This window comes from Eriocheir sinensis, unplaced genomic scaffold (assembly GCF_024679095.1).
Source record: "Eriocheir sinensis breed Jianghai 21 unplaced genomic scaffold, ASM2467909v1 Scaffold1095, whole genome shotgun sequence".
NCBI classification, from domain to species: domain Eukaryota; kingdom Metazoa; phylum Arthropoda; class Malacostraca; order Decapoda; family Varunidae; genus Eriocheir; species Eriocheir sinensis.
Window position 1 is genome coordinate 9,299 of NW_026110402.1, and position 25,702 is coordinate 35,000.

At 44.4% G+C, this 25,702-nt stretch overlaps 1 protein-coding gene across 7 annotated transcripts in view; it reads left to right on the top strand.

Annotated features, from left to right (window-relative positions):
- The first annotated feature begins 16,233 nt into the window (after nucleotides 1–16,233).
- The window catches only part of LOC126989202 (titin-like), a 43,367-nt gene continuing 33,898 nt past the window's right edge, over nucleotides 16,234–25,702 (top strand). For 2 of the 7 annotated variants that reach the window (XM_050847785.1, XM_050847790.1), the window contains exon 1: nucleotides 16,234–17,908. In XM_050847785.1, the coding sequence (XP_050703742.1) occupies nucleotides 16,248–17,908 (1,661 nt within the window). In that variant the 5' untranslated portion in view covers nucleotides 16,234–16,247. Of the gene's footprint in view, nucleotides 17,940–18,032; nucleotides 19,167–25,702 lie in introns of those variants that run through there. The other 5 variants (XM_050847789.1, XM_050847786.1, XM_050847787.1 and 2 more) reach the window with 5 other exon arrangements.

Genomic DNA, 25,702 nt, shown 5'->3' on the forward strand with positions numbered 1-25,702 from the left:
ATCACTCTCATTTTCCTTTTCCCTGCTTCAACATTTTCCTTTTCAATGTTCATTATGTACACAGCAACTGACTCCCCGGGTGGTGGTGGAGGGGGGGGGGGGTTGTATGTATAAGAAAAGTGAAAGGTGTTACTTCTGAATACAGGTGAGGGAAGAAAGGACTCGACAGGTATGGATATTTTAGGATAGAAAAGTTTAAAGGGAAACGCATAAATTCCTAGGAAATGGCTTATCTAAAAAATAAATCTAAATTGTTTCTCTCTCTCTCTCTCTCTCTCTCTCTCTCTCTCTCTCTCTCTCTCTCTCTCTCTCTCTCTCTCTCTCTCTCTCTCTCTCTCTCTCTCTCTCTCTCTCTCTCTCTCTCTCTCTCGTTATAAGTGTACCGTACATGGACCCTGACGATATAAAGAAGAACTCGGTGACGGCCCTCAGGAGTCCTTAAATGTGTACCCCAGCGAGTAAGGAAGAATGACCGGCCCCCGACCCCCCCACACACCCCCCTCACACACACACACCCCACCCCACACACTGTCACCTATAAAGAGTCCCATCGGTGTGAATCTGAACCGAGCATTGTCTAGTCTGATTTTCCTGCGTCGGAGGTTGAAGGAAAAAAATATTCATCGAGGAAAACGTAATATTTGTTGTCCTGACGCTCTGGTATTGATGGTGTGGAGAGAGGAAGGAAAAATGGGCGAGGAGGAAGAGGATTAAGGAGTGGAGTGAGGGAGGTGGATTAGGGAAAGGAAGAGGAGGAGGAGGAGGAGGAGGAGAAGGAAGTGGTTGTTCATTCGTGATTGTGAAGAGAGTGGGAATGTGCGGGATAGAGATTGAAGAATACGTGATTTATTTTCTATTCTCTCTCTCTCTCTCTCTCTCTCTCTCTCTCTCTCTCTCTCTCTCTCTCTCTCTCTCTCTCTCTCTCTCTCTCTCTCTCTCTCTCTCTCTCTCTCTCTCTCTCTCTCTCTCTCTCTCTCTCTCTCTCTCTCTCTCTCTCTCTCTCTCTCTCTCTGTCTCTCGCTCTCTCTCTCTCTCTCTCTCTCTCTCTGTCTCTCTCTCTCTCTCTCTCTCTCTCTCTCTCTCTCTCTCTCTCTCTCTCTCTCTCTCTCTCTCTCTCTCTCTCTCTCTCTCTCTCTCTCTCTCTCTCTCTCTTCATCTTGCTCTCTTCTTTCTCTCTCCCTCCTTTCTTCCTTCTGCTTCTTAAGTGTTTTCCTGTTTTCTTATGCTCTCTACTTCTCTCTTTTTTTCCTCTTCTTCCTCTCTCTTCTTCTTTTCTCCTTCTCTTCTTCCTCCTCCTCCTCCTCCTCCTCCTCCAACAGCCCTTATTTTTTTCTCCTTTTCCGCAACTTAACTTTACTCCCATTGATCCCCATAAAATATATACGGATTCGTTTCTCTCTCTCTCTCTCTCTCTCTCTCTCTCTCTCTCTCTCTCTCTCTCTCTCTCTCTCTCTCTCTCTCTCTCTCTCTCTCTCTCTCCTCCCCCTGTTACCTTATACGTAGCGATTAAACTTCGCCACTTCGCAAAGTTTGTAAAAGAAATTCTCATTCTTAACTTCGTCCTTTTTCCATTACTTATTCATCTTTCTCCTCCGTTTTCTTCTCCTCTTTCTCCACCTCCTGCTCATCCTCCTCGTCCTCCTCCCTAGACTTTCTCCTCCTCCTCTTACTTCTCTATACTCTTTTCATGCTCTTAACCTTACAAACTTTCTAATATTTACCGACTCTGAATCTTAAATGTCCTTCTGCTTTCGTCTCTTTTCTCTCTGAACTTAAACCTCAAGACAGTGACAGTATATATAAATGGAGAGAGAGCGAGAGAGATCATGTGTGTGTGTGTGTGTTATGGAGAAATACCATCGCCGCCGCTCCCCAAGCCTTTTAGAATAATGACTTGACAAATGCCTCGAGACTAACCTACACGGAATTGTCGATAATTAATTTTCCTCGAGCGAAGATCCATTATGTAGCGTGCGTGTGTGTGTGTGTGTGTGTGTGTGTGTGTGTGTGTGTGTGTGTGTGTGTGTGTGTGTGTGTGTTGGTGTCACTAAAGGTTACGTCGTGCCCTCCCCGTCTTCCTCGTCCTCCTCCTCCACCTCCTTCCTGTTGACAATCTACATCTTTTAACGCTACTGATGGGATGCAAACAGATGTATACTACAAGGTCGCCAGGAAACATAGAGGGCTGCTTGGTGGAGGCCGGTTGATGCCTGATTGGAATTTGCTCTGAAGTGAATTAATGTCAGCGGATAATGAAGTGTACGCTGTAGAGGTGAGTTAATTGAAGGTTGTGTGCGTGGACCAGGTAGATGAAGTTGTCTATGTTGGTGATGGTAAATGAGGTTATGTGAATTGACAGCAGCGAATGAAATGTTATGTAGTGACAGTGGTAAATAGTCATGTGTGTTGGTTGGCAGGGGTAAATGAAGTCATGTGTGTGGCAGTAGTGAATGACGATATGTATAGTGTATTAGCAGTATTAGCACACACACACACACACACACGCACACGCACAAAAGTAATCGTGTATCCGTGCAAGCGACACAACGAGGGAGTCAACGCAAAACGCTCGCGCCTTCAACGACGGGACGATAAATTTACGCGAGTTGTCCCTGGCCTCGATCCCTCACTGTCTGAAGCAGGTGTGGGAGGAAGTCGGGGTGGCGGGTAGGAGGGGGGAGTTTGAGGAAGGCATTGGTAACGAAGGCGAGGGAGCGGAAGGAAGAAGTGGGCGTCTTTGTCGGTGTGCAGAAGGGGAAGTGAGGGGGGAGGTTGTGTTTAGAAGAGTGGGGGGGTGTAGAGGGAGGGAAGAAGGAGAAGTAAGGGAAGTATTAGTAACAGAGGAGAGGGGGGGTCATTGTTTGTATATAAAAGGGGAGGAGAAGAGGGGAGACGAAAAGGGGGTGAGAATGGGGATAAAGAAGAGGAAGGGGGCTGTTTGGTCGTGAACATGTGTGGTTGCCGGGCAGAGGAATGGGAGACTTTTCCTGTTGTGTCTGGCGAAGGGCTGACGGTGGTGAATGCTCATATGTACCTGTGGGGTGTGATTTGGGTGAAGGAAGTGTAGTGGGCTGTCCTTAAGGCTGAGTGGGAGTGTAGGGGACTTATGGATGATTTTGGGGTACATGGGTGATGGGACGGCTGCTAATACCTATGTGTGGGGGGGAGGCTGGGATGAGTAATGGGCAAGTGTTCTGTGGTGGTGGGAAAGGGGCTGGTGGCTGTGGTGGAGGAATGCGGTTTTGGATAAGGAAGGGATGGGGGAGGTTCTCTTGAGGGTTGGTCTCTAGTCTGGTTTCTTTGACTCTAGGAAGGTCATGTCATCCCCGTGTGTGTTGGGGGGAGGAGGAAGGTTAAGCAAGGATGCAGTCATGTTTTCTGTAAGTTGTTTTGATTCGTCTTCTATATTTATCATGCATTGTGTCTTTTATCTTCACTTGCGTACTTGTTTTTTTTGTTTGTTTTGTTTTTTTTACAGCAAAGGAGTCAGCTCAAGGGCATAAAAAAAAGGAAACAAATATGAAAAAAAAGCCCGCTACCCACTGGATTTTGGTTTTTATTCATTCATTCAGTCACGCATTCCTTAATCTCTCTCATGTATTTCTTTTTCCTCCCTTCGTTCCTATGCCTTAATTCTTTCATTCTTTTGTTCATTTATTTATTCACTCCTTCAATCTATATTCATCATTCTCTCTCTCTCCATTCACACCCGACCTCTGCTGAGAGAAGGTCGTGACCTCACCCCGCTGCGCCCCACAACATCGCTTGCCCTGTGTTTTCGTCGTGCTCTTGAGCGTTTGTGTGTCTCGCTTGTGGACCTTGTGTGTTGCCTGTGATTTCCCGACACGTGTTTGGTGTGTGTTCGCTTGTGGTTTCTGCCTGTGGTTGCCTCTGTGATTTGTGTTTCCGGTGTTTTTGCGTGTGATCTGGCTGTCTCCGGGTGTTCTGCGTGGGTTTCAGAGTGATTCAAGTGTGTTGTGTTTCCGGTGTTTTAGCGTGTGATCTGGCTGTTTCCGGGTGTTCTGCGTGGGTTTCAGAGTGATTCAAGTGTGTTGTGTTTCCGGTGTTTTTGCGTGTGATCTGGCTGTTTCCGGGCGTTCTGCGTGGGTTTCAGAGTGATTCAAGTGCGTTGTGTTTCCGGTGTTTTTGCGTGTGATCTGGCTGTTTCCGGGTGTTCTGCGTGGGTTTCAGAGTGATTCAAGTGTGTTGTGTTTCCGGTGTTTTTGCGTGTGATCTGGCTGTTTCCGGGTGTTCTGCGTGGGTTTCAGAGTGATTCAAGTGTGTTGTGTTTCCGGTGTTTTTGCGTGTGATTTGGCTGCTTCTAAGTGTACTGCGTGGGTTTCAGAGCGTTTTGAGTGTGCTGTTTTGTTTCCGGTGTTTCTGCGTGTGATTTGGCTGTTTTCTAGTGTTCTGCGTTTCGAGTGTGTTGTGTTTCCAGTGCTTTTACGTGTGATTTGGATGTTTATAGTGCTCTGCGTGGGTTTCAGAGTGTTTTGAGTGTGCTGTTGTACTTCCGGTGTTTTTGCGAGTGACTTGAGGGTGTTTAGTCGTGCTTGTGCTTGGGTTTCTGAGTGTTTCGTGTGTCCCGAGTGTGACTTTGTGTTCCCGAGTGTCTCACGCGTGATTTGGGTGTGTCGACAACCCACCCTTTGAATTCCCTGAGGATTCAATCTGCTCCTCCTCATTACACCCTCTTTAAATCCCCTAGAGGATTAACACTTCCTACACCCCTCCTAAGCCCCCCCCCACCCTCGCTCACCTCACATCCCTTTTGCTCCTCCTCATCCCCTAGAGGATTAGCCCTTCCTACTCCTCCCTCACCTCCACATATTTCTAAGCCCTTCCCCCCTCACTCACCTTACCTCACATCCTATTAACCCAAACCTTCACCCACCTTACCTCGCCTCTTTCTTAACCCTTCTTGTTCTCACACACCTCACTCACCTCACATCCCTTCCTACTCCTCCTCTCTCCCACTTACCTCCTTTCCCAAACTCCCTCTCACTCACCTCACCTATTTCCTAACCCTCCTTGATCTCACACCTCACTCACCGCCTCCCTTTCCCCCTCTTTACTCACCTCACATCCCTTCCTACTCCTCCTCTCTCCCACCTCACCTATTTCCAAACCCTCCTTGATCTCACACACCACACACACCGGCACTCTATCCCCCTACTTACTCACAGCACATCTCTTCCTAATCCTCCTCTCCCACCTCACCTATTTCCTAACCCTCCCTGATCTCACACACCTCACTCACCGCCTCCCGTTCCCCGCTGTACTCACCTCACATCCCTTCCTACTCCTCCTCTCTCCCACCTCACCTATTTCCTCACCCTCCTTGCTATCACACCTCTCTTTCCCCCTCTTTACTCACCTCACATCCCTTCCTACTCCTCCTCTCTCTCACTTTTCCTCCATTACTAAACTACCTCTCACACACCTCACCCCCTTTCCTAATCCCCTTCACTCTGTGTTTTTATCTCTTTCATTTCAGCTAAGATGGCGCCTAAGAAGTGCAGTACTTGTAACGGTAGCTTCTCAGCTCACTTTTTTACAGGGCGTTCTGCTGTCTGTCGACTGTGTCTGTCCAGGCAGCATCTCGAGACAAGACTGCAGGAGCAGGAAGAGAAGATGGAAGAAGGCCAGAATAAAATAATAGAGCTTTCTCTCACCAGGCAGCATCTCGAGACCAGACTGCAGGAGCAAGAAGAGAAGATGGAAGCAGGTCAGAATAAAATAATAGAGCTTTCTCGCACTGTTGCCTCCTTGCAGGAATTCATCCAGGCTAACGTTGCTGTGGTGCCAAGCCCTTCTCCAACCACCCCCTTGCCCTCAGCGGTACCGTCGACACCAGCGGACAACACCTTGCAACGGGAGGATGCTAGTGGCACCGCCCATGATGGCTTCACCGTCGTGAATGGAGGAGCCAAACCAGCCAGACAAGCGATTTACCCTGTTCATTGCTTCAACAGGTTTGCCATTCTGGAGGAGGAGGACGAGCAGGAGAGCACCTTCCTGGTGGGTGACTCCATGATTCGCCAGCAGGTCGTTGAGTTCTGCGGCAGAGTTCCTCGTCGAAGACGGAACTATTGCTATCCTGGTGCTGGGATCGACGACATAACTGCTGCTCTTGAGGAGATCTCCCCCCAGGCTACTAATGATTCACTGTTTGTTATTCACACAGGTACGAACGACGTCACCACGACCAGGTCTGAGGAACTCCTGGAGAAGTACCGTAGGCTCATCCAGCAGTATAAGACTAAATCCCCTAACATTTTGATTTCAGGAGTTCTACCACGGACTTGGGCGGAGAGCGACTTTTTCAGTAAGGCCTTCAGCCTAAACAACCGCTTACAGACTCTTTGCAGGGAGCTTGACGTGGAGTTCCTCAACACATGGGACAATTTCTATGGACAAAATGAGCTCTTTCACAGGGACGGATTGCACCTTTCTCCCATCGGGGCAGCCAGACTCGGAAGGCTCCTCAACGAAGCAGTGCGTGTCATCCGAACAAAAAACGAGTCACGGCCACGTCCCCCCACCCCACCCGTGTAAATAGACGCCGTGCATCGCAACAAACCCGTAACCGTGATCCCGCAAGTACCACCACTTCTATTACTAAGCCTCTAGATAACTTAAAAATCCTTAGTTTCAATGCGCGTAGCCTAAGAAACAAATTTGATGAACTGAAATGTCTTGCTTTAACAGAAAATTTTGACATAATTGCTATAACCGAAACATTTATCGACACCACAAATATTGATTTAAGTTCCGAATACAACATAGATGGCTACAGACTCTTCAACAAAGATCGTGTAAACCGTAGAGGCGGTGGCGTCGCCCTTTATGTCAAAAGCTATTTGCAACCCACTGACAAAACACCGGAAACAGTAACGTTGAACATTTGTGCGTGCGAGTAAACATTGCAAAGTCAATTTAAATATATCTGTCACCTACAGACCTCCCGGGCAATCACTCGATGACGACCTTGAAATGTACAGCGTCTTAAGGCAGTCACTTAATAACAGCGACTCACTGATATTAGAAGACTTTAACCTCCCCCATATCGACTGGGCGACACTGTCAGGTACAGAAGGCGAGTCACATAGAATGATCAAATTTCTAGAAGAAAATTATCTAAGCCAAATGGTTTCTGAGCCAACTCGACAAAATAATATACTCGACCTTGTTATAACGACCTAAGATAACCTAATCAGTAGTGTCACGGTAGGAGAACACCTCGGTTCTTGCGATCATAAATTAGTGCGCGTCGACATTAAAGCTCAATCATCAGTGACTGAAAATAAAGTAAAGGTGCCCAATTTCAAAAGAGCTAACTTCGTAGAAATCCGACAAAACTAACAGAAATACAACTATCAGATGACGGCAACGTAGAGGAAGCCTGGCTAAGCCTTAAAAATCACTTACTCACTCAGCAGAACACATTCGTCCCCTTGTGCGAGAAGCGAATTAACACTAATAAAAGCCCACCGTGGTTTAATAGCGAAATTAAACAATCAGTCAATGAGAAAATTGTTTTACAGGTTAAAGAAAGAACAAAGCACGCCCGAAAACATTAGACTGTATAATGATGCCAGGCGACGAGTAAAAAGACTAGTAGGTCAGGCAAAGCGTAGATACGAAGAAAATATTGCAGCCAACTGTAAAAATAATCCGAAATCTTTCTTCAGTTACATAAACAACAGAAAGGCGATCAAAAGTGGTATTGGACCTTTAACAAACAGCGACGGTGCACTAGTGACTGACAGCCAACACATTGCAAACCTCTTAAACAATTACTTTTCCTCGGTGTTTAATACTAACAGTCTTCCTCTCGCTACCACCAACACCAGTACTATTGTAAATCTCGAGCATGCATTGCCTAATTTTGAAATAACAACCGATGAAGTCCTTAAAGCTCTCCATTCATAAAACAAATAAAAGTCCTGGACCTGACAAAGTATATCCAACTCTGCTGAAAGAAACAAAGAGCGAAATACTCTCCTCCCTCACAACCGTATTCTATATGTCCTTGCGACAAGGCATCGTCCCTTCAGATTGGAAAAAGGCTAACGTGACACCGATTTTCAAGAAAGGAAACAAAAAAGCACCAGGTAATTACAGGCCCATTAGTCTAACTTCGGTTGTAGGTAAGCTACTTGAGGGCATAATTAGAGACAAAATTGTGAATTACCTTGAAAGCCACTCATTGATTGGGGACTCACAACATGGCTTCCGAAACAAAAGATCCTGCCTATCAAACCTATTAACCTTTTATAACGACCTCTTCACTGTTTATGACGTAACCAAATCACTGGACGTAGTCTATCTTGATTTACAGAAAGCGTTTGATAAAGTCCCGCATCATAAATTACTTTACAAATTAAAGCAAATAGGTATTGACAGTCAAGTAAACCAATGGATCGCGAATTGGTTGAGCAACAGGCAACAAAGAGTAGTGATTGACGGATTTAACTCAGAGTGGGCGCCTGTCAATAGTGGCGTCCCTCAGGGCTCGGTCCTTGGCCCAGTGCTCTTCATTATTTACATCAACGACGTGGATGTTGGACTCAATAACCGCATTAGTAAATTTGCAGACGACACAAAGATTGGCAACTCGGTTCTCACTGACGAAGACAGGCAAAGCCTCCAAGAGGATTTGCACAAAATTTCAACTTGGTCGGATAGATGGGATGCCCTTTAACGTAGACAAGTGCCAGGTCCTTCAAGTTGGAACGAGGAATAAGAAGTTCGAATACGAAATGCGCGGCGTTAAACTCAAAAGCGTTCAATGCGTCAAAGACTTCGGGGTCAAAATCGCGTCAAACCTCAAATTCTCACAGCAATGCATCGATGCAGCAAATAAAGCGAACAGAATGTTGGGCTTCATTAAAAGAAACTTTGTATTCAAGAATAAAGATGTAATACTCGCTCTACAACAGTTTAGTCAGACCCCACTTGGAATATGCGGTACAGTTTGGTCTCCCCACCATGCAAAGGATTTTGCTAAAGTAGAACGTGTTCAGCGACCTGCAACGAAAATGATACCTTACTTGATCAACAAATCCAACTAAGAAAGGCTTTCTACCCTTAACATGTTCTCTCTTGAAACGTCGCCTCCGAGGAAAACTGATCGAATGTTTTAAAATACTTAATGGTTTCACGAATGTAGACAGATCAACATTGTTTATGATCGATGACACTTTGCGCACGAGGAACAATGGCGTAAAACTCAGATGTAGACAAGTAAATTCAGACTGCACCAAATTTTTCTTCACCAACGTTGTAGTGCGAGAATGGAATAAGCTTCCACCGTCAGTGGTCCAGTGTAACACGATTGACTCCTTCAAAAATAAGCTCGACCGTCACTTCCTTCAACTTAATATCAACTAGAGTAGAAATGCAACGTTTTGGAGTCTTCTGATTAATGTAAAATCACTTAGGTTTAAGGACAGACCACCAAGTCTGGACCATGGGGTCTGTGTGGTCTGATTTTCTATGTAAATCTATGTAAATCTCTCTGTCTCTCTCTCTCTCTCTCTCTCTCTCTCTCTCTCTCTCTCTCTCTCTCTCTCTCTCTCTCTCTCTCTCTCTCTCTCTCTCTCTCTCTCTCTCTCTCTCTCTCTCTCTCTCTCTCTCTCTCTCTCTCTCTCTCTCTCTCTCTCTCTCTCTCTCTTTGGTTTTCACATTATTTCCTCCATTTGTTCTTGTCTCCAATACTTGAACTACTTCCTTATACCTTCTTTTTTAATCTTCCTCCTCCTCCTCCTCCTCCTCCTCCTCTGAGACTTTCCCTTTAATGGCCCAGATCACAGGTTGTTAAGCGGGTCATTTCGGTACCCCTAGAGGAGGAGGAGGAGGAGGAGGAGGAGGAGGAAGGATATTGGCTCATTCCTCCTACTATCCCACCACGTCCCTTCTCTGCTCCCTTCAACGAATATAATTTTTCTATTGATTGTGGTTTTATGTCAACTGTTTTTCTTGGATATATATTTGCCCTAAAGAGTTTCAGCTTTGATGTGTTTTTTTCTGGTTGACTTTTTCGTTTTCTTTCTCGTATGGGGATGAGTGTAAGGGGGACCTCTAATTGTGTGTGTGTGTGTGTGTGTGTGTGTGTGTGTGCAGTGACGGGTCGTTGCTCGCTTACCAACCCGCATCGCGAAGGCTAATTAACACACACTCACACACACTCCGCAAGGGGCGTTCTACTGGTGATCTCCTAGCCTTCTTAACTGACTCTTGGTCATCCTCTCTTAGCCGTTTCGGTGAAACTTTTGCTATTGCGCTGGACATATCAAAAGCTTTTGATAGGGTCTGGCACAAATCTTTGCTTTCTAAACTACCCTCCTACGGTTTCTATCCTTCTCTCTGTACCTTTATCTCCAGTTTCCTTTCTGACCGTTCTATTTCTGCCGTGGTAGACGGTCACTGTTCTTCCCCTAAATCTATTAACAGTGGTGTCCCACAGGGTTCTGTCCTATCTCCCACTCTTTTTCTGTTGTTCATTGATGATCTTCTTTCCAAAACGAACTGTCCTATCCATTCCTACGCCGATGATTCCATCTCTGCATTATTCAACTTCTTTTAATAGAAGACCCACCCTTCAGGAACTTAACGACTCAAGGCTGGAGGCTGCAGAACGCTTAGCCTCAGACCTTACTATTATTTCCGATTGGGGCAAGAAGAACCTGGTGTCCTTCAACGCCTCTAAAACACAGTTTCTCCACCTATCCACTCGACACAATCTTCCAAACAACTATCCACTATTCTTTGACAACACCCAGCTATCACCTTCCTCAACACTAAACATCCTCGGTCTATCCTTAACTCAAAATCTCAACTGGAAACATCATATCTCATCTCTTACTAAATCAGCTTCCTCGAGGCTGGGCGTTCTGTACCGTCTCCGCCAGTTCTTCTCCCCTGCACAGATGCTGTCCAAAAACAGCGGCCTTGACAGCCCTCTTATGGATTATGCATCTCATGTGTGGGGGCTCCCTCACACAGCTCTTCTGGACAGAGTGGAGGCTAAGGCTCTTCGTCTCATCAGCTCTCCTCCTCATACTGATAGTCTTCTACCTCTTAAATTCCGCCGCAATGTTGCCTCTCTTTCTATCTTCTATCGATATTTCCACGCTGACTGCTCTTCTGAACTTGCTAACTGCATGCCTCCCTCCCTCCCGCGGCCCCGCTGCACTCGACTTTCTACTCATGCTCATCCCTATACTGTCCAAACCCCTTATACAAGAGTTAACCAGCATCTTCACTCTTTCATCCCTCACGCTGGTAAACTCTGGAACAATCTTCCTTCATCTGTATTTCCTCCTGCCTACGACTTGAACTCTTTCAAGAGGAGGGTATCAGGACACCTCTCCTCCCGAAACTGACCTATCTTTCGGCCACCTCTTTGGATTCTTTTTAGGAGCAGTGAGTAGCGTTTTTTTATTTTTTTTATTAATGTTTGTTTTTTGTGTGCCCTTGAACTGTCTCCTTTGCTGTAAAACACACACACACACACACACACACACACACACACACACACACACACACACACACACACACACACACACACACACACACACACACACACACACACACACACACACACACACACATTCAACAGTACCCTCCCGGAGCTGTAAGTGCTGTTTGGTGTAATGAAATGGGATAGAAAACAAAGGGAGGGAGCGAAGGTGAGGCCCTGAAGACTGGCCGTGGTGAGGAGATACCAAATAAAAGGGTTAGGGCTGCGAAAAGGTGGAATAGAACTGAGAGTGGGAAGCGACCGGGAGGGAAAGAATGGTATGGAAGGGAGGAAATACAACGAACTCTGATAAAAGGGAGGAATAACCCAAAGCAAAGGAGGTGAAAATATGACCAAAATATAATGGATGGGAAAGAATTAATTGAGAAAACTGATTTTAGAATTGTACAAAGAGAGTAAAATTAATGACGAGTAGCAAGGAGTTAGGAAGGCTTAAAAATCATTAGATCGAGAAATTAGGAACATGTAAGAATATAAACAATAGATGGGTTACTTAAGACCATAGCGATACCAGCAAATAGGACATGCTTTAAAGTAACCTAAGTAGGGGATGACAAAAGCAAGTATACAAGCATAAGCAGAGAAAGGACATAAAAAGTATAGAAAGAAAAGCTAGCAAAAAGAAAGGAAGATCGTAGTTAAATAAGTAGGAATGTAGAAGGAGGAGTAAGTAGATGTTAGATGGAGGAATGACAAGACAAACATATGAAAAACTTACCAAAAAAATAAACAACATTGCGAGCAGTAAGAACATAAGTGAAAGTATTGGAGTAAGTAAATTAGTCAGCTTGAAAACAATAAGGAGAGAAAGCAAATGTTAGATATAAAAAGCGAGGACAATTGAGTTATAAAAAAAAATCAGGTAGCTATAAAGAACATAACATAGATAATAGTGAAAAAATAGGATAAGTTAATAAATGGGTGTGAAAACTCAGCTCGCATAGTTACATAGCGTAGAAGGGAAGAAAAGGAAAGAAGAAAAAAGGAGCAGGGAACGGAGAAGGGTAAGGAAAGAGGGAAGGGGAATTGATGATGGTTGATGCACTGTGGGAGGGGGAGGGGAGGAGGCTGGGAAGATGAGGAGGCGGGGGAGGAAAATAGGAGAGGAGGGGTGGGAAGGGGGCAGAGGATAGGAGGGGAGGAGGTGGCGCGGCTTGTTACGAAACCCCTCGGCGTCTTCTTCTTAATTATTGACGAGGGCTAAGGAGAAGTGTAGCGTAGTGAAAGAGGGAAGGAGAAAGGTGTGGTGGAGGAGACGTTAGGATGGGAAGGGAATGAAAAGGAGGGGAAGGAGGAGGAGGAAAAAGATGATGATGAAGGAGAAAGAGAGGAAGAAAAAGAGTGAAGGAGACGTAAGGATGGGAAGGTGATGAAGAGGAGGGGAAGGAGTAGGAGGAAGAGAAGGAAAAAGATGATGATGGAGGAGGAGGAGGAAGGTGAAGAAGGAGGAAGTGAAAGACTGATAAAAACAGATATTGGGAAGTTGAAACGGTGTGAGGATGGGAAGAGAATGAAGAGGAGGGGAAGGAGGGGGAGGAGGAGAAGGAAAAAAATGATGATGGAGGAGGAGGAAGGGGAAGGAGGAGGAAGTGAAAGACTGATAAAAACAGATATTGGGAAGTTGAAACGGTGTGAGGATGGGGAGAGAATGAAGAGGAGAGGAAGGAGGAGGAGGAGGAGGAGGAGGAGAAGGAAAAAAGATGATGATGGAGAAGGAGGAAGGGGAAGAAGGAAGAAGTGAAAGACGATGATAAAAAGAGAGAATGGGAAGTAGGAAACACGCAAATATATCACATACTCGTAAAATATCAAAACAAACAGTAATGCATTCTCCTGAAGATTTCTTAACCTTTCATATCAAATAAACAAGCTTCCTTTATAAGAGGTAATATATTTTCTTCGATCTATTTACTTCACAAGCCTTTTTTCTGGTACCAAAATCTTCCTTCACGGGTTCATATAGTATAAAACGTAAAAGAAAAAAAGAGAATCTAAAGCAAATGAACAAAAGGAAATGGCGATCTTTTTCCACAACTTATTTCTTACAGTTCATTTTTGTATATCAATAGTCTCTAATTCTCTATCCAATACGTTTATCTATCTACTTGTATCTATCTCTGAGTAAGTTTAACCTCCATGTATTTTTTCGTATCATGCATTCTTCCTCTCCTTTTGTTCCCTCTTCCCTCTCAGCATCGTTTCAGCCCTCTCCTCTATCATCGCCCTCTCGTTCGTTCCCCTTCCTTTATTTTCCTCTCCCTCGCTGCATTACCTCTCAGCTTTCACTTCGATATTTCCCAGTCGCCGGATTCCTTCATATCCTGCTCCCTCCTGCTCCTATCTTCCTCGTTTTCATTGCGTCCATAGGCTCTCATCCACGTAGCCTTCCATTTTAATTTTTATTTTATTATTATTATATTTGTTTTCCTTCTCTTCGCTTTACTTCCCTCTGGTCATCCTCATTCCAGTTTTCTTATTCCACCTCTTCGCATCTAGTTTTCCTTTTTTTTTTATACTGCCTCTCACTTAGCTTAAATCGGTTCATCATTCCTTTTTTTCCTTTCCTTTTTCTTTTCATCTCTGTACTTTACTTTCCATCACGTCTCATCCTCTTCCTTACCACTTCTATCCTCCTCCTGCGATTCCGTGATGTTACCTTGCGTTCCATCCCCTTTCCTTCCTCTTCCTTCCATGCCAATTATTTTCCAAAGTTTCCCTTCCATTTTCGTGATTTTTTCTACCTTCCCTTCCATAACTTTCTCGTCCCTTACCGTCCTGGCCCATTCCTACCCTTTCCTTCCCTTCTCTTCCATTTCTTCCATTTCATTCCTTTTCCTTCCCTATCCTTCGTTTATTTAATTTTTTGCCTTTCATCGTCTTCCTTGTCAACCCTGTCTACCATTTCTGCTTCTGTCCCGTCCCTTTCCTCTCCTATTCTTTCATTTCTTCTTCCATTTTACTCCTTTCCCTTCCCTATAATTCTTTTTTTTTTTTGCCTCATCGTCCTCCTTGCCAACCCTGTCTACCATTTTTGCTGTCCTCTCCTTCTCTTATTTCCTTTACTCCATTTCCTTCCTCTCTCTTCTTCATGTCCCGTTCTTCTATTTATATCTTCTCTTTGGTTTGCCTCCTGTCATCGCACCCTCTCACCTGTGTTCTTTCCCTACTCTTCACTCTCCTTCCATCCCTCCTTCTACCTCTTCTCACTCTCTTTGTCTCCATCCTCCACCCCTTACCCTCCCTCCCCTCTACCTGTCTACCGCAGTGTCTCCCATCACTTCCCCTCCTTCTTGCCGCCTGCTCCGTCTACCACCCACCCCAAGCCTGTATTCTTTCCCTACCCTTCCCTTCCCTCCCCCTCTTCATCACCCTTTTGTTGCCCTATCCGTCTCCCTCCCTGACCGTCCCTCCCTTTACCTGTCTCCCCCGGTGCGTCCCTTTAGCCCAGATGTATAATATGGTCCTCAGTCCCTCGTGGGTCTTCGCTAATTGCTGTCGTGGATGGACCCTGATGAAAGGCTCCCTATTATGGGCGCCGCTCTCGGCATTTCATTGAAAGCATTGAAATGAATATATTGGGTGCACGATGACACACACACACACACACACACACACACACACACACACACACACACACACACACACATACATACATACATACGTTTTCGAGCATTCATATATAGACATACATACATTCACATTCATACATATAAGCACACATACGTTTCTCTCTCTCTCTCTCTCTCTCTCTCTCTCTCTCTCTCTCTCTCTCTCTCTCTCTCTCTCTCTCTCTCTCTCTCTCTCTCTCTCTCTCTCTCTCTCTCTCTCTCTCTCTCTCTCTCTCTCTCTCTCTCTCTCTCTCTCTCTCTCTCTCTCTCTCTCTCTCTCTCTCTCTCTCTCTATTGATGCTCGGCAGTGATTTAATCCGGCTCGTAATCCTTCATTCATTCATCCCATTTTTATCATGTTCCATTATTCTATGTATTTTTAACCGTCTTTGTTTAGCTCGCTTCCTCGTTTATCCCAGGAAATGCTGTATCGTTAACCTTTCCTTCTCTCTCTCTCCCTCTCTTTGTGTGTGTGTGTGTGTGTGTGTGTGTGTGTGTGTGTGTGTGTGTGTGTTATGTGACAGGTCAGGAACTACGAAGAAGATAAATGATGTAAATAAAAAAAAAGGTTAATATTGTTGTTCAGTGTCATTATCTTCCCTCCTCCTCCTCCTCCTCCTCCTCCTCTGCCACCGTATTCCCTACGTGTCGTAAAAGGCGACTAAAAGGGACTTCTTCCTTTCTCTTCGGACTATTACCTTTTTTTTCCTTTCTCTGGGTAGTCTATCCAAGAGTTGTCACCCTCCCTTACACTTTGAGGACATATCCCGTCCTTTCCTTCCTTTCTACAGGTATTCTACCCAGCCTCTAGTCTCAGTCCTCCTCCGATGTTTCAGACACACACACACACACACACACACACACACACACACACACACACACACACACACACACACACACACACACACACACCAGACTTTACATCCCAGTTTCTCGCCGTCGTGTGTGTTCCTATAACGGAGGAAGACCCGAGAGGATTATTTTCCATGCCCGGTCTGTGTTCCGGAGGCCATTCTGTTTTCAATCCCAGATTGGTTTTCTGTGACAAAACCGTAACTCTTCTTAATTTCATAAACTTTCATTCAGCAAACATGAACCTCTTCTTTGTTTGGACGGTCTTCTTAGTGCTGGTGGCCGGCCCTCAGGTGGAGGGCTCCCGGGTACCGGGGCTGAAGGTGCTCCCGGATGTGGACTCCTCGTGTGCGGCAGCGGTGAGAGCCGCTCTTGAGGAATACCGAGATCTTTACAAGGGACAACTTAGAGAACCACCGAAGATGACTTATCCAATGAAGACAAGTTCAGTAATAGCCTCTAACGACACCTTTAAGACGATAGAAAGGAAAGTCTTTAATGATACCGATGAAACGGGTCAAGAAACCGAATCAAAACGAGCAGAGCAAAGAAAAGAGATTCTGCCCAGCAATATAACGAACGAAGCAGTTGTGAAAGAGAAGGAAGAACTTCTACCTTCACAGGAAAGCACTAATGTGACATCTGTGGAGGAGAGGAATGTTACAGAGAAGGATGATGGACTTCAGAAGGCAAAAGGAACAGAACAAAGAAAGGAGATTCTGCCCAGCAATATAACGAATGAAGTTGTTGTGAAAGAGAAGGAAGAACTTCTACCTTCACAGGAAAGCACGAAAGTGACATCTGTGGAGGAGAGGAATGTTACAGAGAAGGATGCTGGACTTCATGAGGCAGAACGAACAGAGCAAAGAAAGGAGATTCTGCCCAGCAATATAACGAATGAAATTGTTGTGAAAGAGAAAGAAGAACTTCTACCTTCACAGGAAAGCACGAAAGTGACATCTGTGGAGAAGAAGAATATTACAGAGAAGAGTGATGGAAAAGATGTCGAGAAAGAAACTGTAATTCAAAAAGAAGTCGAAAAGAATGTGTGTAATAGCGACATCAAAGAGGTTCGTAACGAAAAACATCTTAATGAAACAATTGAAGACTTGAAACACCAAGTTGATGACGTGAAAAACAAGATGAAGGAAGAAAAAGCAAAGGCTGAAGAAACAAATACTACGCCTATCACTCAAGACGGTAAAGTCGTTGAAAAGACAGTCCCTGCTGTGACGCCGGCGAAGGTTGTTAGAAAGGATGTGCCCTCGGTGGGAGAAGGAAAAGACTCCGTTGTGACTCGAGTTGTTAAACCTGTTACCCCTTCGGTGGTAGCAGAAAAGGTCCCCGTTGTGACAAATCAGACCGTTGCTGAAAAGATTCCCCCTACGGCGACGGAAGGAAAAGTCCACGTTGTTAAAGAAGATAAATTTATTGAAAAGGTTGTGCCCTCGGTGACGGAAGAAAAACTCCCCGTTGTGACAAAGGAGAAGGTTGTTGAGCAGGCTGCCCCTTCGGTGACACAGGAGATCGTAAGTGTCTCTAAGGAGCAAGCAGAACTTCCTCTCGCGGCAGAGGAGAAGAAGGTTATTGAAAAGATTATCCCCTCGGTGACAGAAGGAAAAGTCCCGGTAGTCCCTCAACAGGAGGTTGTTGAAAACGTTGCCCCTTCGACGACAGAAGAAAAAGTTCCTGTTGTGACACAAGAAAGGGTTATTGAGCAGAATGTCCCACAAGAAAGGGTTATTGAACAGTCTGTCCCACAAGAAAGGGTTATTGAAAGGGCTGTCCCACAAGAAATGGTTATTGAACAGTCTGCCCCACAAGAAAGGGTTATTGAACAGAATGCCCCACAAGAAAGGATTATTGAACAGAATGCCCCACAAGAAAGGGTTATTGAACAGTCTGTCCCACAAGAAAGGGTTATTGAAAGGGTTGTCCCACAAGAAAGGGCTATTGAACAGGCCGCCCCTACGGTGACAGAAGAAAAAGTTCCTGTTGTGACACAAGAAAGGGTTATTGAACAGAATGCCCCACAAGAAAGGGTTACTGAACAGAATGCCCCACAAGAAAGGGTTACTGAACAGAATGCCCCACAAGAAAGGGTTATTGAACAGAATGTCCCACAAGAAAGGGTTACTGAACAGAATGCCCCACAAGAAAGGGTTATTGAACAGAATGCCCCACAAGAAAGGGTTATTGAACAAAATGCCCCACAAGAAAGGGTTATTGAACAGAATGTCCCACAAGAAAGGGTTATTGAACAGAATGCCCCACAAGAAAGGGTTACTGAACAGAATGCCCCACAAGAAAGGGTTATTGAACAGAATGCCCCACAAGAAAGGGTTATTGAACAAAATGAACCACAAGAAAGGGTTATTGAACAGAATGCCCCACAGGAAAGGGTTATTGAACAGAATGCCCCACAAGAAAGGGTTACTGAACAGAATGTTCCACAAGAAAGGGTTATTGAAAGGGTTGCCCCACAAGAAAGGGCTATTGAACAGGCTGCCCCTACGGCGACAGAAGGAAAAGTTCCTGTTGTGATAAAAAAGGTTACTGAACAGGCTGCCCCTTCGGTTACAGAAGAGATTGTCACTGTTTCTAAAGAGAAAGAAGAAGTCCCTGTTGTAACAGAGGAAAAGGTTCCCGCTGTGAGAAATGAGACAGTTATTGAAAAGATTACTCCTTCCGTAACAGAAGAAAAAGTTGTCAATCAACGGAAGGTTGTTTCTTACGAAGATGCGACAGAAAATCAGGAAAATCAAGTTACTGGAGATGAAGAAACGGACAAAACTGAATTGAAGTTTATCATCACCATACAAGAGAGAATAGTCCGCGAACAGACAGTCTCGATCATACCCGTGATGGACAAGGACGCCAACACAAGAAGGAATGGAAAAGTGGCGAAGAAACAACTGAAAAGAATAATGAAGAAGGTGGCCCGAGCCGTACGGGAAGAATTAAGCAAGGAACACAAGACAGCGAGGGAGGAACAGTAGCAGGAGAAGCTGTAACCAGTGTGAGGGAACAGGCTGCCACTCTCCACCAAACCGACAGCCACCACCACCAAAATGTCCCCTCAACACCCAGCTGCTTGCGATGGGATCCCTAAGAAAGTGTTCCATATTTTCTTGTCTTTTCTTATCTATCTATCTTACTATGGTGTACATTGTAGTATAAACACTTACAAATTGCGTCCCTATGGAAACCCGGTGTAAGCTCTTTCCAACAGACTGAAGCAACTCTTTTTGAGATAGGAGGAGAAGGAGGAGGAGGAGGAGGGGGGGGGGGGCGGAAGTGAACGATTTAAAATAAGAAAGAAATAAGAAAAAAATAATATAAATAAGAGTAAGACTAAATAAAGGAGGAGGAGGAGGAGGAGGAGGAGGAGGAGCACGAAGAGGAGGAAAGGAAAGAGAACGATGAAAGAGATGAATGTGGGTGGAAGAGAGAGAGAGAGAGAGAGAGAGAGAGAGAGAGAGAGAGAGAGAGAGAGAGAGAGAGAGAGAGAGAGAGAGAGAGAGAGAGAGAGAGAGAGAGAGAGAGAGAGAGAGAGAGAGAGAGAGAGAGAGAGAGAGGAAAGGAAAGGAAAGGAATAATCAAGTAACTAAGACAGAGAGAGCAATATAGATGGAAGAGAGAGAGAGAGAGAGAGAGAGAGGGCGAGACATCAGCTTTTTTCTTTCTATGCTTATCTCATCAAACCTAACGATTCCTCCTCCTCCTCCTCCTCCTTATTTTCTTTTCTTCTTTTCTCTTTTTCTAGTCTTGTTTTCTTGTTTCTTCTTATTTTTACTTTTTGCGTCGTCCTAAGATAATACAGATATCTTGTTATTGAATTTTCTGTGATTGAATATATATTTCCTTTTCCTCTTCTTGTGTCATTCTGTTTACTTTCTGGGCCATTGTTTGAAGAATATCTTTATCTTGGCTCTTGGATGTTCTGAGTTTAAATATTATATCATTAGGTTCCATCATTACTAATCGGCTTATGTGTTCGGAACAGAGATCAGAAAATACGTGGGAATCTTACTTGACTCGCAATCATTGGTTTCGGAATTTTTTTTGTATGTTAAGGAGACTAGATAAATGAAATAAATGGAATATCAAGGTGAAAACAAAATAGAAAAAAATCTTGCAACATTCTACTTCCACACGAAAAATGATATAGAAAAAAAAGCTATTATAATTTATGCTTTTCCTTTCTCATGATAATAATAATAATATTAATAATAATAATAATAATAATAATAATAATAATAATAATAATAATAATAATAATAATAATAATAATAATAATAATAATAATAATAATAATAATAATAATAATAATAATAATAATAATAATAATAAATTATATAGAAAAAATGATATAAAAAAATGCTATAGAAAAAAATGATATAGAAAAATGTAAAAATATAAAAATGATATAGAAAAATTATATAAAAAAAGCTTTATAATTTATGCTTTTCCTTTTCATGATAATCTATGCATATTTTGTTTGCTGTTTTATAAGCGTTTTCGTTTTAGCATATAGTTTATTATTCATCCGCAAGAACAATGCATAAATATTCATATCTTGAGAACTAGTGTAAACATTTTTTTTGCGTTATGATTGTGTTAGAAAAAATTACTCAACGTTTACACTTCTACGATTCACGAATTTCAATTGTTGCTTTTCTTTTCTGTTTTCATTTTCTATTCTGCTGATTGGGTGCATGGGATACCTGTCTGGCTCGAGGGACTCCTGATTTATGTAGGTCTTCAGTACGTCAGGGGAGCATCGTGTTGTGATTGGTGCTCGGGTCTGTATACTTTGGGAAGCCGGCACGTGACTGGCTTAGAGGGTTGTTTATCAGTCAGTCGGAGAATATGATTGGCTGGAAACCTGTTGACGGCCATAGCAGGCTTAAGATGGTAATAGTGTCCACGTGTGTGTCTGTGTGTGTGTGTGTTTGTGTGTTTGTCTGTGTGTGTGTGTGTGTGTGTGTGTGTGTGTGTGTGTGTGTGTGTGTGTGTGTGTGTGTGTGTGTGTGTGTGTGTGTTGTTTAGCTTTACGATTCTTGCTGTTTATTGCGTGTGTGTTTTTGTTTGTTTGTTTCAGATTAAGGTTTGAGAATTAAAATTTGAGATTCAGATATGTTTTCTGGTGTTAACGAAAAACCTGTCAGACATTCGTTATGACTTTATCATTGTGTTATTATATTGTTAGAAGATTCAAAGGTCAAAGATAGAAGTTAAGTTGTACGCACTTTTTTTTATTATATATGAAAAGAAAACGTTGTAACACACACACACACACACACACACACACACACCGACCTACTTCTGTAATGTATCCCTTTGTTCTTAGTCCCGTATTCTCAGACGCTTTCGGCTCTCGTAACTACTATTTCCAAGGTCAAAAAAGGTGATTAGTCGGGTTCTCATGAGTGTTTTTCTTGTATCGGAGACTGTCTTCTGTAATGTATCCCCTTGTTCTTAGTCTCGTATTCTCAGACGCTTTCGGCTCCAAAAACAACTACTTCCCAAGGCCACAAAGTAGATAAGTCGGGTTCTTATGAGTGTTTTCCCCGTTCATGGTGCAGAGGCCTTGTCAAATTATCACTAAGCTCATAAAACTGTACATGGAAATATTAACACAACCTCTACGAAAGCCTTAACTAATGTGGATATGTAAGCCCCGAAAGGTTTTAGTATATGAGACTTATATTAACGCACACACACACACACACACAAGAAGAGGCTGCTGGCTGATCGGAGGGCGTCTTTCGTACCTTTGTGTCGGTTCTTAGTATTACGAAGCAAGCAAAGACAAGTCAGTGGACGTCTGCTTTCCTTCCCACAGTGTCCCGCAGCAAGGCATCACACCTACCTACCTACACCCGCATCGACTGGTTACCGAGAGCTTGGGAACAATAAGACCTGATTCCACGGTGAGAGAAAGAGAGGGATGACGACACAGTGAGAGAATGATGACACCACAGGGAAAGAGAGGACACCAGAGAAAGGGGAATGACAACACAGGGAGAGATGGAACAACAGAGAAAGAGATGAAACCAGAGGAAGAATTATATGACATCACAAAGAGATTTAACACAACAGAGAAAGATATGACGCCACATGGAAAGAGAGGACACCAGAGCAAGGGGAATGACAACACAGGGAGAGATGGAACAATAGAGAAAAAGATGAAACCAGAGAAAGAATTATATAACATCACAGACATTTAACACTACAGAGAAAGATATGACGCCACAGAGACAGTGATGACAGCACAGAGAAGGAGGTGAAACAACAGAGAAAAGAGATGACACCACAGGGAAGGAAAATATGACACCACATAGAAAGAGATAAATGAGAGTGAAAGAGAGAATGAGAGAGAGACCATTACAATACACAAGATCATCAATACAACACACTCGCCAATCAGCAAAGCAAAACAAATGAACGTGATGAAGAAAACGAACGAAAAAGCAAGACACGAGGAGCTGCAGGGACACACTAAGGCCGGGAGAGGGTCGCCCAATGTAGAGGTTCAAGAAAATAGAGTGGAAGAGAAAGGGGACGAAGAGATAAAAGAAAGCATGAAAAAAACATGACGTGAGGAGCTGCAGGAACACACTAATGCCGGGAGAGGTGCGCCCAATGTAGAGGTTCAAGATAAAGAGATGGAAGAAAGGGGACGCAGAGAGATGAGAGAAATAGTGAAAAACACGATAAGAGGAGCTACAGGAACACACTAATGCCTTGGAAGGGAGTTGGATATGTTGGGGAGGAGAAGAGGAACGAGATGCAAAGAGACGGATAGAAAAACCGCGTGAAAAAGAAAGCCACGAAGCGCTGCCAGGAACATACTAAGATCGTAGAAACGGGTTGGATAAGGGAGATGGAAAGGGAAGGAAACTTGGGCAGTGGTAGGGGGTAAGATAAGGGAGGTGGTAGGGAGGAGATGCAGGGACGGAAGACAACCGCGTGAAAACAAAGCCACGAGGAGCTGCTGGGAACATACCAAGATCGTAAAAAGAGGTTGGATAAGGGAGCTGGAAAGGAAGGGATACTTAGGCAGTGGTAGGGGGTAAGATAAGGGAGGTGGAAGGCGGGAGATGCAGGGACAGAGGACAACCGCGTTGAAATACAAAGACGCGAGGGCTGCCAGGAACGCACTAAGGCCGTGGAAGGTGCGCCCACATTGGAGGTTCAGGGAAAACAGAGCAAACTTGATAACAGGAGCAGAACTTCATCCAAACAAAGACCATGAAAACTGCGATGCCGGGGGAGCAGCAGAGGCAACCCGTGAGAATTAAAAGTGCGGAAACTAGGGAGGAGAGTTTTGCATGCGTGCGGCGTTGATGTGTCCTGCGGGGAGGTCGCTGGGAACACACGGACGGACGCGGCAAAAATAATACCTATATAAAACATTTTCCAGAGAAGGTCATTACGTCAGGATCAAAGAGAATGAGACAGCCGAGTAAGAATTAGAGGACGAACACGTGAGGGAATGATGAGGATGAGGACGATGTGGCCCGCGTGAAGGTTAAGGAAAAAAAACGTACGCTGACCAAATATTGCGTTATAGCGGGGCACCAATATTGCAACACAGAGTTAAGTTCGTCACCCGCACAGACCAGCGAGGAAAGGCAAAGTTGGGGCACACGATACAGCTGCGCGTGGCCTCGGTGCTTATCTTTTTTTTAAAGTTCCGCCTATGGCTGGGGTAGGCTTTTTTTATGGGGCCTGGTGATCGGCCGCAGCCCGTTGTGGCGCAGGCAAGTGTTTATAGTGGCGTCATCTTGATCGGCTCACGCTGTCCCGGAGCTCATCTTTGATCCTCTTTTAGAAAGAGAATCTAGACTCAGGGTTGAGAGCTGGCCTTCAGGACAGCATATGGTAGTCTTCGGCCACTCGGCGGTGACTGAAAAATTGCCAGTTTGCTTGTGGCGGCGGGCGGGACGCGAGCTTGCATTCTCCAGGATGCCGCGCCCCCACGCTGACCACTCAGCCACCGCCTCCCGGCGTGATAAATAAACACACCCACTTTATTGTTGTTGTTTTTTTCTTCAGGAACATCAGCCATCAGCGTATTAACAACAACCTTTTCCTTATAGCGGAGAGAGAGAGAGAGAGAGAGAGAGAGCGATACCATGAATTATAACTGTGCACTCCCACTATACTTCCTTCTCTTCCAATTCCTTGTCTTACTATATCCTTAAATAAAAAGATAGATAGATAGATAGATGGATAGATAGAGAGAGAGAGAGAGAGAGAGAGAGAGAGAGAGAGAGAGAGAGAGAGAGAGAGAGAGAGAGAGAGAGAGAGAGAGAGAGAGAGAGAGAGAGAGAGAGAGAGAGAGAGAGAGAGAGAGAGAGAGAGAGAGAGAGAGAGAGAGTAAACCTTCACCTTACCTTAGTCTTCCGTTTCCATCTCCATTTCTCTTACCTGCAAAAAAGAGGAGAAAATAATAAATTAATAAACAGTAAAGAAAATCACGTAAATAGATAGATACTCGTAGATAGATTGATAGATACAGACAAAGAGACACAAACAGGTAGATAGACAGACAGATAGAAATACAGACAAACAGACAGAGACAAAAAAAAAACAGACATAGGACAAAATCAAACATACAGTAAAAATAAACAAAAAAAGCAGAAAAAAACAGACATGGTTACACTCAGACAAACACACACACACACACACACACACACACACACACACACACACACACACACACACACACACACACACACACACACACACACACACACACACACACGAATGGAACTAAGTATGATATGTATGTACGTATGTATGTATGAATGTATGTATGTATGTATTTATGAATGTATGTATGCATGAATGTATGTATGTATCAAGCAGGCAGGCAGGCAAGCACGGTAACCCTATATGAGATTAGGAAGGTAAGGAGGCAAGGAGACGAGGAGGGCGAGGGGGAAAGTTATGGCGCTGAGAGGGGCGGGTTGTGAGGACACGCGATTATAGGCAAGAAGGCTGCTGGGTAAAGGAAACCACGAGGAGGAGGAGGAGGAGGAGGAGGAAGAGGAGGAGGGTGCTGGAGGGATGAAAAGGGGACATGTTGGGGTGATGGGGAGAGGAAAGGAGAGTTGACTAACGAGTGCTGACAAGAGTTGTGATAGAGGAAGAAAGTGCTGAGAAGAGGAAGGAGTGTTGGTGCTGAGGAGAGGAAGGTACTGTAGTGCTGACAGTGGAAGAAATAGTGTAGTGGTGCTGATGGGGAGAGGAGAGGAATGCTGATAGAGGAGTGCTGACTAACAAGTAATGAAAGTTAGTGCTGAGAAGAAGGAATGTTAGTGCTAAGGAGAGGAAGGTACTGTAGTGCTGACAGTGGAAGAAATAGTGTAGTGGTGCTGATGGGGAGATGAAAGGAATGCTGATAGAGTGCTGAGAAGAGGAAAGAGTACTAGTGCTGAGAAGAGGAATGAATTGTACTACTAAGAAGAGGAAGGCAGTGCTGGCAAAGGGAATGTTCACAGAAGAGTGCTGACAAAAAGAGGAATGCTGTACTGATGGTGATGGGAAGAGGAGGAAAGTGCTGACAAAGGAGTGCTGACAGAGGAAGGAATGTTGGAGTGCTGACAGAGGAAGGAATGTTGGAGTGCTTACAGAGGAAGGTTTATTGGCGTGATGGGGAGAGGAAGAAGGGAGTGCTGGC